Raw genomic sequence first — 14,869 nt, 5'->3', positions numbered from 1 at the left:
ATTCTTTAGCTCACTCCGCCACCCCAGTTCAGACATGGCCATATGCAAATCAGTCTGACCCTCTGCCTCATGGGAACAGTCCAGCCCGAACTGCCAAGCCATGTCTTCCCTGGACCAGAAACAAGCATCCTGGGACCGGTTTCTGGCTAATCAGCCATCATCAGCCAGGCTAGCTTGAATCCAGTGGCAAACTGAGCAAGGGACCCACGTCTGGGCATACCCTGCCAACTTAGGGCGAACTAAGCAAAACCAAAGGGGATGATTAACATAGTGTTGAACATTGCAAGCACTCACCCCCCGTCAACTGATCTGGGTTTAATCCATCATCATTCTTTAGCTCACTCCGCCACCCCAGTTCAGACTTGGCCATATGCAAATCAGTCTGTCCTTGTGCCTCATGGGAACAGTCCAGCCCGAACTGCCAAGCCATGTCTTCCCTGGACCGGAAACAAACATCTTGGGACCGGTTTCTGGCTAATCAGCCGTCATCAGTCAGGCTAGCTTGAATCCAGTGGCAAAGTGAGCAAGGCACCCACATTTGGGCATACCCTGCCAACTTAGGGCGAACAATGCAAAACCAAAGGGGATGATGGACGGAGTGTTGAACATTGCAAGCACTCACCCCCATTCAACTGATCTGGGTTTAATCCATCATCATTCTTAATCTCACTACGCCACCCCAGTTCAGACATGGCCATATGCAAATCAGTCTGACTTTGTGCCTCATGGGAACTGTCCAGCCCGAACTGCCGAGCCATTTCTTCCCTGGAACGGAAACAAGCATCCTGGGACCGGTTTCTGGCTAATCAGCCGTCATCAGCCAAGCTAGCTTGAATCTAGTGGCAAAGTGAGCAAGGGACCCATGTCTGGGCATACCCTGCCAACTTAGGGCAAACAAAGCAAAACCAAAGGGGATGATGGACGGAGTGTTGAACATTGCAAGCACTCATCCCCAGTCAACTGATCTGGGTTTAATCCATCATCATTCTTTAGCTCACTCCGCCACCCCAGTTCAGACAAGGCCATATGCAAATCAGTCTGACCCTGTGCCTTATGGGAACAGTCCAGCCCGAACTGCCTAGTTTTTAGGGATAGTCTGGAGTTTTAGGGGTTAAGGGATGGGTAGTTTTTAGTAGTAGTGAGGAGTTTTTAGGGTTTTGAGATGTGTGGAATTTAAGGGTACTACGGTGTTTTGAGGGATCTGGTATGGGTAGTGTTTATAGGTAGTAGGGGATTTCAGGGTTTTGGGTTGATGGGTAACTGTAGAAAGAGCCCCTTTTTTATAAGCACCACCATTTTTGCTGACCGATATTACATTTTTTTTTCTTCTGCACACTGTGGTTCTACTGTCCAGTCCCCAGTGTATATGGTCTGACCACTAAAGCATGAGAACATTACTAACCTCCAATTGGCATATTTGAATTCCCAGTTAGGCCACAGTATTACGTGCAGGAAAACAAATGAATGGCCTGTAAATAATAAGGTCACCTGTGTACTGCAGCACATACAGTGCCATCCACCAGACTGACAAGAAAACATTAAGACACACATGGTATCAGGCCTGCCTATATGTTTAGTCTATTTGCTGCAGCTTTTAAAACCTTTCGAACTAAGTAATAACTTGAAAGGAAGGAAATCTATATTTAAATATTAGGTCACCTCTGTAGCACACAAGTTAAGATGCCTAGTATTTAAAAGTGGTGCATTCAAGAATTTCATGTTGGCATGTTCCTACAGTGACTAGCCCCCAAAAACTATTTTCACTGTAAAGGGTTGTAGATTATATTCAGAGAAAAAAACAAAAGGTAAATCAAATACTATTTTTACTAATTTTGGTTTGGGATAAGCTACATGAATGATTAAACCACAGTTTTTGATATTTATTAAATACCCAACTTAATGATGAAGTAGAATGTTTGATAAATATACACAAAAAGTACCTTTTAAAAAGTTAAGACTTTGTCTGCCTGAAGCTCCTGTAGACTAATTAGTGTTAGCCTGCCAGCAGCTGCCCTGCCACTACTTTTCCCTTAATGAGGTATGACAATTGCTTCCGGAGGTATATGACTCCTCCAAGATGGGCACTTAAGGAGTGTTCAGAAATATAATTAACTAGAAAGGGATGAGGGCGAGGTCTGCCTATTCATAATTAAGTATGAAGAGAGACCTGGGGAAGGGAAACCCCTTGATCCCAAAGTACAGTGTTGCCAGCTTGGCACCATCCTAGTGGGATAAGTTACTACTCCATAGACCAGCTGGGTGTCGTTGTGGAGGAGGGGGCTGCTTGTTTCCCTAGACAGTCCGCTGGCTGACACATCAGTCTTCTCCAAGGACAGAAGGGTTCAGGAATTTAAGATTTTACTCAGAATACTGCACTGTGGGATAGTTACAGCAACACAAGTAGTATGTGCTGCAAAAGTGATTAAGTTTGCCCTTGGGAAATTTTCCCACCCACTGACTAGCGAATCCTACAAAACTAGCACTCACTCACAGTGTTACATTGATGAAAGTTCTCTGGCAGGTAATGTAATCCAAGAGCCATAGGTGTAGTTAAGTAGATTTATTCATAGTAAGTAGGATGGTAAAGAAGGCCCCACCGGGAGCAGCATCCAGCTGCTCAGCCCATCTCACTCAAACTGACCACACTTCAAACCATGCATCCACGAACATTCCGATGACATCACACACACAGGCTGAGCAGCAGGGAGAAGGAGAAGACCAGAATACAACACATCCCCCTCCTTTAAACAATGAAAAGAAAAGAATACAAGAGAAAATAACACAGTAAGCCCTGACGATGACAAGGTCAGGATTTCACACAAGGAATAACAAGAATGTATGAATAATTATACATAAAAGTTTGAAATAGCAATGCAGCATAAAATAAGAACTAAAACCGTGGTGAATAATTAAAACGGTATGATTAATTGTATCACACCACCTAACGAAACACCACTCACACTAAATTCCGAAGGAAGATAGGACGAAACCTCTCACACCCAATTCAAAAGAAAGATAGGACGTCACATTTTGCACTAAACATGAAAAGAGGCACGATTTCACCTCGCACAAACCCAATGAAAACCATACATGACATACAATCCAACACATCGATGCAGAAACCTCACATGACAACTCATCCGACAATAACCAAATGTAAAAACATCACATGACACTACCATTCAACAGTTCAAGCTGACACACAAGACATCACCTAACCACCATCCCTCATCAAAACCAAAAATACCCAAAATATCACAAGTCATGCCAGTTGGCCAGACCAGCACAAAAAGCGATAAACAGGTAACCGAAACTAAAAGGAATGGCGCCCCTCAGATTAACAAGGACAGGAATGTATCATTCTAAACTAAACACACACAACATGGAGAATAAGACTCCTCAAAACACGTAAGGTAACTGACTATTTAAACATATGCTAAGGCATAACACAACTTTATGGTTTAAACTTTAAAAGGGTACTAAACCCCCAGCGCACAGGGTACGCTACTCCCTGAAACGCACGTCTAGGCAACACACACTTTAAGGGGTACATGACTCCCCAGCGCTCACAGGATACCTAAATCACAGAAACGCACGCCGAGACAACACATAACACACTTTAAAAGGTTATTTAATCCCTGAAACCAATGCCTAGGCAACACACACTTTAAGGGGTACATGACTCCCCCAGCGCTCACAGGGTTCCTGACTCCCAGAACGCACGCCTAGACAACACATAAAACACTTTAAAAGGGTATTTGATCCCCGAAACATCACCTAGGCAAACCACTTTAAGGGGTACATGACTCCCCAGCGCTCACAGGACACATGACTCCCTGAAACGCACGCCTAGACTAAACATATGACACACTTTAAAGGTTATTTAACTCTTGAAACCAACGCCTAGGCCAAACTACTTTAAGGGGTACATGACTCCCCAGCGCTCACGGGATACTTGACTCCCTGAAACGCATGCCTAGACTAACTTTAAAAGAAACTGACACCCACCTAAAACAAAATAAGAAGATTGTGACCCGTCAAATGCAGATGCCCACGCTAACTAAGTATACAAAACGCTAACATTATAGTACTAGGATTTTAAACTATGCCAGTGTTATTACAAATCTGCACTCACGCCAAACTTAGAAAATCATAACAAGCAAAACGCAGAGATTGCCAATACCAATAAATATTAGGTAATTGAACAACCACTGCAAAAACATGAAATGATCAAATTAACATTAAATAGCTCTTGCAAGACTTTACCACTGTACTTTATACATTAACAGTGCAGATTTGACTCTAAGTTTTGCACCGTAACTATAAAATAACAAACTAAAATAATATAAAGTTGTCACCGTTGTCGTCACTGAAAAAAATGCTTGAATAAAATCCCATTAGAACAGATGTTGAAACAGAACTGGGAAGGATCCATCAAAATCCACAAGGTGGCAGTGTTGCCCAATGGTAATAGAGGGCTCAAAATGGCGGCACGTTGATGGACGCCTGCCGGGTGGCTCCAGGCGCGTCTGTGAGTGACAACGTGAATCAGCAGTGTAATTGCTGGTGCCATCGGAGGTGGAATAGCTGCGACGTCAGAGAAGATGCCAGTTCGAGCGTAGAACGGTAAGAGCGCGCGGACCAAGCATAGCTCGTGCTTCCGTTTTTAAAAATTGCACCCTTGTCAAAAATAGCAACTGCCCACTACAGTTCCATGGCAAAACACTCAGTTAAGCACATCCTTGGCATCGCGAAACAATCCATACCGGGTGCCAACACTTGCAAGGCATCTCACAGACTTGTCATGACTGCAGCAAATCAAATGTGAAAAAAACGAAACACAATGCCTCAGCCAGTTGATGAAAGCGCTAACATTCTGCCAGATCACGAAGTCAGATAATTCCATGTGGGCTTCCCATGTGTATGTAGATCGTTATCAAAAGGAAATTCAGGCATATTAATGTTCTAGAGCAATCTCCGTTGTAGAAATAAAAACAATCCAGAGAAAAATGCAAGCCCTTTGTTGACAAGGCAGGTAAATTAAGCTTCTTATGTTTAACATTTCCCACAGAGTATTTTGGCATTTAGAAACACTGCAGTAGTACGCAGGCAAAAAGTCCAATGTTTGCGAGTTTCAAGTTTCAGGACCCACTTTGTCAAATACTTATAAGATATATATTTTTTTAAGTTGAAGATGTCAATAGGTAAAACAGGTTACCATTCATTGAGCCACACAACTTCCAACGCCTAAAACATACCTCGGTAGGCTGTCTGTTATGAAAGACACCGGTGGGGCATCCGAGGCGTGGATTAGCTTTGTCTTCAGGCTCAGCTTGCTTCACTTAAGCGCAGTTTCATCAGTTCCTTAGGTTTTCGCGTGGTTCTTTACTTCCAATCGTCGCCACTGTTACATTGATGAAAGTTCTCTGGCAGGTAATGTAATCCAAGAGCCATAGGTGTAGTTAAGTAGATTTATTCATAGTAAGTAGGATGGTAAAGAAGGCCCCACCGGGAGCAGCATCCAGCTGCTCAGCCCATCTCACTCAAACTGACCACACTTCAAACCATGCATCCACGAACATTCCGATGACATCACACACACAGGCTGAGCAGCAGGGAGAAGGAGAAGACCAGAATACAACACACAGCACATCAGAATGCTTTCTAGTCCTGTGCTGTGGATGAACACAAGAGGACTGGGCCTGCTGTCTGTGACCTGTGTGGACACAGAAGGAGCTAGATCAGTTCCCACTTGTCCTCAGGACTGAAAAGTGAACTCCCAAGGTCAGGCAGCTGAAATCCTGAAGCAAGACTACAGGAACACAACAAGCTGCAAGATGCCCCTTTCCAGGAGTGACCAGCTGAACACTGGTAACTGAGCCTGTACTGGACCCTGCTGGTTTCCTTTGCTGGTGTGAGTCCTGACCACTAAGTACTGCCTCTGAGGTCATGGAAGCATTAGAAGAGGCCATGAAAGTCTGAAAATGTCTGACTTTTAAGACCTGCGGAGCTTTAACTGAACCTCACGGTAAAGGTATCAACTTTCGAGGGGACTTTATCGTACACAACCTTAGCTTTGCCCTACTGGAGAATTCTGAACTCCAAAAAAAGACTAATATTGGAGATAGAAATCGTGACTGGGCAAAGACACGAAAAGTATCCTCGCAGTGAGAAAACCTCAGAAGCCATAAAATTCTAATTTTCCCACTCAATTGCTTTTCCCGCCAAAACCAACAACTTCATCCTCTCCATCACGGGCAACCTGAAGTCATGCCCAGGAACTGATTAACAATGAATAGTGAAATATCTCTAGTTTTACTTGCTGGATTTTAAAAATGTTTGTGTCAGTTTTCTAATTCCTGTTTTTACTAATTTTCAAACTCTATTTTATTAATGTTTATTGTGTTGTATTTTGACATCTTCATTGGTTTGGCAGTGCTTAATACTTTACACAACTTTCCTTAAGTTAAGCTGGCCTTCTCTATGCAAAACTGCCAGTGTTGGAGCAAAGGTTTAGCTTGGCGTTGAACCTGTCTATTGGGAAGGACTCACATCCTCCCCAACTAATAACCAACTTTTTTTACAGTTGTGTTGATGGCAGTAGGAGGGGATTAGGGTTCAGTGATGAGCAATTTTTATAAGTAGTTAAGGTTTTTAGGGTTCAAGAATGTTTAGTCTTGAGGGTAGTAGAGGGGGTTTGGGGTTCAGCGATGGGTAGCGTTCTGGAGTAGTAAACGTTTTTAAGGTTCAGAGATGGTAGTGTTGTGTAGTAGCAAGGAGTTTTTAGGATTTCAGGAGTAGTTAATATTTAGGGTGAGTAAGGGTTTTTAGAGTTCAGGGATGGGTAATACTGAGGGATACTAAATGATTTTTTAGATCCAGGGATTGATAGTGTTAAGGGGAACTGGCAGTAATACAAGCTCCCATAGAGGAATGGGAGTCAGTGTTTATCCCTGAACCCGTGGCAGGCAACTAAAGGTGCCTGCCACAAGGTGCAGAGATCAACATGAGGCACCTATGGTGCCCCCTTGGCCCCCAACCGAAGGCCGAAAACAGAAGGGGGCCCTGCCAGGGGCCCCCAAACACGCTTTCCAACAGGATTTCCATGTCGGAAAGGCTGGCATGGAAACCCTGCTGGAAACCGTGCATCATAACCCAGAAGGCGGAAACGCCTTTCATTTGGATTACGGGCTGGTCTCCGACTGGCAGATGGGCTCCTGGAGCCCGTCGGGAGCCTGCCGGAATGACTGTCCGGTTTCAATTCTGACCGGCTGTCAGCCGGTCAGAATTGAAACCGAAGATGAGTATCGGAAAGCCTTCGACCTGAGGTCAGAGGCTTTACGACACTCATTCTAATCGGCCCCTATGTGTCAATTCATTCTTTGAGGAGTATTCGTTAATTCACATAGGAGCATCCCAATCATATTACTGAGTTATCCTTGCCTATTGCAGGTTCCATATGTAACTCATGCTAGAATTTTTTTCATTCAAAAGGGAGTAAAGAGGTCAAAAAAGGATCTTAGATGGTCCTAAGGGCTAGAGGGGAGATATAGACACAACCATCTGTTAAAGTCAGAATCATGGTTCCTGGTGCAGAGTCAGGCAGCATGACCTAGTCTGAGTTCTTTGCACTGAGCCCGGTAATCCAATGCAGGTGATGCTATTGGGGGAATGCTCCTCTTCTTCTTGAAGGAAGGTGAATGCAGGCAGGATCATGTGCCTCTGCAGTTTGATATGCAAAGGGACAGCAGTCCTTTAAAACTGAAGTGCATTTTGCACAAATTGCAATTACCCAAGAACGTCTTCTGTACACATTTATCAATTCGTTTAGGGAATCCTAAATCTGTACCTAAACCTTTTTTTCAAGACCTTTACTAATGGAGCAAAACAGTGTACATATGCAGCAATGTGGTACTGTGCAAGTATACATAAAGCTATAGATATACAATTAATTTTAGACATTAACTACAAATCATATTAGACATTAACATATATGTTTGTCATGCCAAAACGGTACTGTCTATTATGAGTAGTTTAGGAATATTACCTGAAGTTCCAGGAGGACCAGGAGGGCCTGGAAGTCCAATGCCCAATTCACCACGTTCACCCTTCTGCCCTCTGTAACCTGCAATCAACAATTATATAAAACATAGGAGTTTTGAATCTTTGTTTCAACTCGATTGGGCAAACTCAACATGGAGCAAATGTCTGAATTCAATAAAAAGATATTCTTTTGTTCTGAATATGTAACTGTATGTAAATAGTATTGCTTACGTGTGTCACCCTAATACCTTTCAAATTAAAGAACTTAGTAATGATCTGATCTTGCTTAAAATACAATTATCCTACAATAGAATGATATTACTGAGTTTGAGCAGATGCCTTCTTTACTTCTGTCAAGTCAACTTTCTAAGACTTGTGACAATAGGACATCATCAAAATGTCTTATCTACCCCACCCCTTATCCCCCTAAAAAATGAAGTTTACCAGGGCTGAAATATCCTACATTTGTGCTACACCTGAATCTTATTATCCAGTTTACATATTGTTTCTGAACAAAAGACAAATAAATAAGCATTGACATGCATACCAACAAAGAGTATTATATCAGTCACCAATGTACAATTTTATAGATTTGGACAGAAATAAATGTGCATATAACCCCACTAATGGGTCAGGCATTTTGTTGTACCTACTATTCTAGATTACCACTTAGCCAAACAGCACATTTCAAGCCATTCATGGATCAGATTTGCAGACAAAGGTCTCATGCACTAAATAATCCCCATCACTGAATTTTGAATGTTAGAGCAAAGCAATGAACAGGTATCAAACAATCATGATGCAAGCAATTCTTAAGAGCCAGTATAATTGTGGGCTGAGATGTTACCTCACAGTGTTAGCAGTGCAAATAAATATTGAATGCATTCTCTAAAGGAATACTCTGCAAAACACTGTAATAAAATGAGAAGGAAGCACAAAAAGCTTTATTTTCCCCCATGGCCATATGAGTCAAGTAAGCCACCTTTTCACTTTTAGAATCATATACTTTTGGGGTGTTTGGCTTGGATGGAGCTCCAGACCTAGGCCTACAAAGCCCTCCATGACCCAGCAACCTCCACTCTGCTCACCTTGCCCTCGCACAGATACCATGCATCTGATTCGCCAAAAGACGATCCTTCTCCCACCTCGCCACCATGTCCATAACACCCTTCCTCTCCACAACCATACTTCACTCTCATTGACCTACTTCAGGAAGATACTCAAGACTTAGCTCTTCGACTGACACTGCAGCACAGCACCTGAATACCCCCTTGGGTGCTATGTAAGTACTGCCTGATTGATCGATGAAGAGGAACATTCCTGCTTAGCTGTGTGTCTCAATCCTAGCCACAAATTACAGCAGATGGCAGGCTCACAAACCTGCACAAAATTGATACTGGGTGTTGGAAAGACAGGATACATGATTAACCGAGGACTGAACTAACAAGAGAATAATAGAGCAACTTTCCACGGAAGCTGCCAAGATGGTGGTGCTGCACTGAAGCTTCACAAACATCAAGCTCCAATAATGATCTCTGATCAATGGTGCAGTCAGATTTCACTCAACATGCAACTATACACTGTGGCATGAGGTAGAGCAGTGATAGTCAAAGTACGGCACAGGGGTGCCTGCACCCCCCCTGACCTTCAAATGTGGCCCCCGTTTTAATAGCAGCACGGGCTGCTGTTTACTTCAGAGAGCACTAACATTCAGAAAGATGTTAAATAAATGGGTAAGCTTTTACTTACAAGCTAACTGAAGTAAAGGGAAATAATATAAGAAAGTATCCTGCAATATTTAAAAGCCCCACTCCCATCCTGCTGGCATCAAAGCAGCCCTCGGGCTCACCTCAGACCATACTTTGCGGCCTCTCGGAAAATGTTTGTGAGTATCTATGTGCTAGAGGATCAACCGAGGACAGTTTTGGATTCTCAAAACTGGGCATTGTGAAAACAGACATGAGCCATTCACAGCCGTATTAATCAAAATGGCAATGTACAGCTTCGTTCTCCCTTAACTAGTGAAACTGCCCTACATCAACTACACAGATCACCACTGCAGTTACATAAATAAAGACCCACTCACAATGCAGTACTGACAATTTTGATAATTTGTGCAATTGATGCATCAATGACATGATGCCCAGTATGGCTCATGATCCCGCAATGTCCTTATAAATGAACTCAGGATTAAACTGCTAAATAAAAGAGCGGGATGCACATAGGCACCTGCACCCCATGTTTTGTGTTCATAGGCTGCATCGCTTGAAAGAAAGACAATGGTTATATAGCTAGAGCACTTTTCTATCAATATCCTTGCAAACTTTACAAACTAGACAACAACAGGAATACTTGGCCCTGATTGTTGTAATCCAACCTTTCTTTAAGCAACAACATTGAAATACAGAGACAATACTCAGAAATATTACTCCAGGATACATAACCCTTATATAACTTGAGTAATATGCACATGTAACATGTGACCTGCAAATATAACCACAAGTATCAGCATTGAATTGATCACATTCAGGCATTGAAATGGCACTTATGCAGCAACAATTTAGAAGTCACTATCATCAGACTCACTTCAGATTAGGAGAACTGAAAATATACAGAATGAATATATACAAATATGTTGAATGTTCTACCCAGAGACTATCCCTACTCAGTGCTTTCCGAGTTAACATCAGAAACATCGCTTCCAAAACAAGGCATCAAGCAAACCATCATTTTTATTGGGACCAGTGAATCCACACTACTTCCTTCACTGTTTCACCTGCTCCACTGTGTCACTGGACCATACCAGATATCTCTCCGGTTTGAGAGCTTGCTTCGGGGCCTATAACAATGGCAGATAAAGAACAGAAACCAAAACTAAAATGTTTTGATGCCAAACCGCCAACCCCAGATTCACCAATCAAGACAGACCTAAACAGTACCACAGAAGTAATAATAAAATGCTGGGTTAAGTTCATGACCTTGTAAAGTCTACCAAAACAAACATTGACTTCATGCACACAGAAATATCTGCTAAACGGGCTGATACGAACCAAATAAACAGTAGAATCTAAGTAGCAGAGAATAGAATCAGCAACTTAGAAGACTTTGATAGTAAATAAAAAAGATGTTGCTCATCGAAAGTAAACCTCATCTACTACAGAAAGAGGAGTCAATTGGCACACAGTAACCAAAAAGGAAACATAAGGATCTTTGGTATTCCTGAAGGAGCAGAGGACTCAGCAGGCACTTGAATTTCTTTCTAGAAAAGTGGAATCCAAAAATGACTGGCATAATCTTCAAAAAAAAATTTGAACTTGAAAGAGAGCATTGAGTTCTGTCACAAAAGGTATCCAACAGGAAGAATCCCAGGCCAATAATCTGTAAGCCTCTCTACCAACACATAGAAACTGGAACATGTATAAGGAAACAATCATATCAACTGGGAACCCCTCAAGATATACATCTCCAAAGACTACTCAAAAGTAACATTGGGAACAAGAAAGGGTTTTTTAACCTTACTTCTGAACATGGAGTTCTCTTTTGCACATTCCTCAAAGTTCTGAGTATCTAGCAATGTAAATACTCTAATTTTCCTCAATAATAAAGTATGAGCAAATGTTTTGATTTGAGAGAAGAATCTGAAATGGAGGTAATTGCTCAAAAGAAATCTACCAACAAAGCTTAACCATCACAGCGTATACTTTTCTACAGATATTAAGGCTCAGATTTATTAAGATTTTGGGTCTGGGCTGCGTCATTTTTTTGGTGCAGCTCCAAGGCAAAATCTATTTTGGAATTTATGAAGACACACAAATCCTGACGCAGCACTGTCATGCGTTACCTTGCGTCAGGTAGGTCTTTCATGGGTGGTGCATGGACGTTCCCATGCATCCATTCATGTATTTTGGCGCAAACTCCTATTTATAAAGATGTGTAAACATGGGTTTGCACCAAAATGGTGTGCCTGAGGCTGGTGTAAAGAGGAGAAATATCTTTATACCTCCTCGTTGTTTCCTCTGTTCATGTTTGCTGCATTCTGCAACATGCATACACAGAGGAAATAGGGTAAAAAGTTTTTTGCAGGAAGTTATTTCTTCCTCCACAGAAAATATCTTGACCAAGCACAGGCACCCTGGCGATATGATGCAAGGATGCCTGCATTGGCTCTAGACAGTCACAAGTGCACCTGTACTACGAAAGAGCAGAACTGCGCCATCTCTTTGAAACTATGGTACACTTCTACTCTCGCCATTTTAAGCAACAAAGCTCAACAACTTCACTTGCTGCACTGCATTGAGTAAAATGTTAGTAAATATGCCCGTAAATCATTCACTGACATCTGATACTAACACCGAGGTAGATCTACATACTACTAAATGTATTATATATTGCAAATAGTGATAGTATTTTTTAAATCCATTTAGTTTAAGTTGATCTAATGGCATTACAGTCATGTAGTCTCAAAAGGATACATCCCTGGAATATTTCAAGTCTTATGTTAAAACAATTATGACCATGATAATCTATGGTAACAAGTTGAAGATACCCTTTGAGGATCCCCGCTTCTTAATGTAGTATTGTTATAGAGTTCTCATACACTTTCTCAATGTTTCATAAAGTTGTAAAAATGTTGTCAGGCACGCTGCTGGTGTATATGTTAGAACTAGAATTAACCACGCATGGTTGGCACTGCTGTCCTTTTTAGCACCATTACCATTCATCCAAGGATTGGGGATGGGTGGGAGGGGATCGCCTGGAGTATTGAGGAGACTTTGTTTTTCAAATCAACATGTTTTTGAACATCATTGTTACTGTATTACTCTTTTCTTTCTCTACTTTAACTCTAATTCTTTCCCTTTTTGTTTTGAAGCTTACATTTTTCCCAGACTCGCTTATGTGAACCTGGTGAACCTATATGGTGCTCTTAAAATCAAACTAGCACTAGAAGTACGTGTAAAGGGCACTCACCCATTCCAAACCATGACTGCGGCTTACAGCACTTATTCTATCCCTCACCCTCTAGAAAATGACTTCACCTAAGAACAGCTTAAACATTATCAACTTTAGCACCAAGGATAGGAATCATTCAGTAAACATATGGAAGTTTGCTGTATATATCTATAAACTGAAAGGTTATATTTTGTGACATAAATGCAAAATTGGTATGAAGGAAGCCATGTCCACACAAAGAAGCTGTGCAGGAGAAGTAGCCTGCTCTTCAGACAAAAGTAAGAAAAATTGAATCACAACCTGAATTGCAAAAAAAAGCCAACAGCAATATGTTATATTATCTGACTCATTAAGAGGGGAGGTGGGTTCTTTCCAAACTAAATAAAGATGGCCAAAATGTCTATGTTGTCAACAATTTGTTTGTTCTAGGCAAATGTATCCAGAAAAATACAATCAATCCCACACAACGCATTGCTCTTGTTTGGGGGTTACATCAATCTTCCAATGGATTGCACCCTACATAGATCCTCTAATTGCAAATAATGACCCCTAAAATCACACAAAACTATGAAAAATTGCTGTACTAAATATAATCTAAAGAATGCATGAAGAAAGACTGCAACATCTTGACATCAAAAAATTATACCTTCATCTCACCACTCCACAAATCTTATTTGAGAACTGGCTATATTGTGATATCAGGTAACTAACAGTAGGCCACAGAATACACAACACTTGAACCAAGATTAATCTCACACTATTTGTGCATAACTTGTTTTGGAATATATTCAGCACTGAAAACAAGTTTTGGAAACTCAACAATAAAATCTTGAGATCCCCTGAAAACAACAAAAGAATAAACCTATTGATTACCAACTACCAAAAAGCCAATTCCAATCCTAAAATGTCACCACTGTTAGATGGTAGGTGCTTAATGCCACCATCAAATGTACATTATTTAGTGTATTATGTCCCACAATACAAAATCTGCTGACAACATACTCTGGAAATCGAATTTATTTTTGAAAATCTAGAATTTCAACATGTACAATCCAAACATAATAGGATGTTAGAACTACTGAATAACAAAAAGTAAGAATATAACAAAATACAATGCTTCAGATCAGGAATCTGGGTCAACAAACAAAAAAATACTTTATTCTGTGAAACAAACAAAGCCAAAACATCACTAGCTTTAAACATTAAATTTAACCACAATATAGTTATTAATTCCTCCGTCAAAAGTAACACTGGTGCAACCCACAAAAATAGCTGAGAACTTTAAAGTTTTACAGTAAACTATATCCAGATAAAAAACATATATATATTGAGGGTTGTGAATAAATATATATATATGGTGGATTTGATGAGAGAAAATAAACAAAATTGCACGAAAGTTGGGTCTACGTTCGTTTTTTCATCCACAGAGGAGATTGTAGCAGACGAGGACTCTCGATATATATATATATATATATATATATATATATATATATATATATATATATATATATATATATATATATATATTGGCAGTCGCCAGTAGGTAGTTACAGTTAAGACCTATTTTCCATAGGAAATCCGCAACATTCTATACTCAATAACTTTGGCGACAGTTGACGAATCTTCATGAAATTTTCAAAACGTTTGGCCACCTCCGGTCCGCTCCTATCCTGAAAGTCTCGGGGCGATTCGTCAAGCGGGGGCCGAGAAAAAGAAGGGGTCCCAAACCGTGTTTTCCCCATGCAATTTTCCATAGGAACCTTTAGTCACAGCTACAACCTGAACTGCTGAATGGAATTACACCAAATTTGGCAACAAGGTAGCCCTTGGTTCAGAGTCGTGCCTTTTGGTTAAATGGTGTAAATCCGTTCAGTAG

General features: G+C 41.1%; 1 protein-coding gene across 2 annotated transcripts in view; it reads right to left on the bottom strand.

Annotated features, from left to right (window-relative positions):
• The window catches only part of COL19A1 (collagen type XIX alpha 1 chain), a 2,198,704-nt gene that overhangs the window by 11,031 nt on the left and 2,172,804 nt on the right, over nucleotides 1–14,869 (bottom strand). For both annotated transcript variants that reach the window (XM_085610910.1, XM_085610909.1), the window contains exon 52: nucleotides 8,048–8,125. In XM_085610910.1, coding sequence (XP_085467036.1) covers nucleotides 8,048–8,125 — 78 coding nt within the window. The remainder of the gene's footprint in view (nucleotides 1–8,047; nucleotides 8,126–14,869) is intronic.

This window comes from Triturus cristatus, chromosome 6 (assembly GCF_964204655.1).
Source record: "Triturus cristatus chromosome 6, aTriCri1.1, whole genome shotgun sequence".
Classification (NCBI taxonomy): domain Eukaryota; kingdom Metazoa; phylum Chordata; class Amphibia; order Caudata; family Salamandridae; genus Triturus; species Triturus cristatus.
Note: the sequence above shows the minus strand (reverse complement) of the source record. Positions and strands in the feature narration are given on the sequence as shown.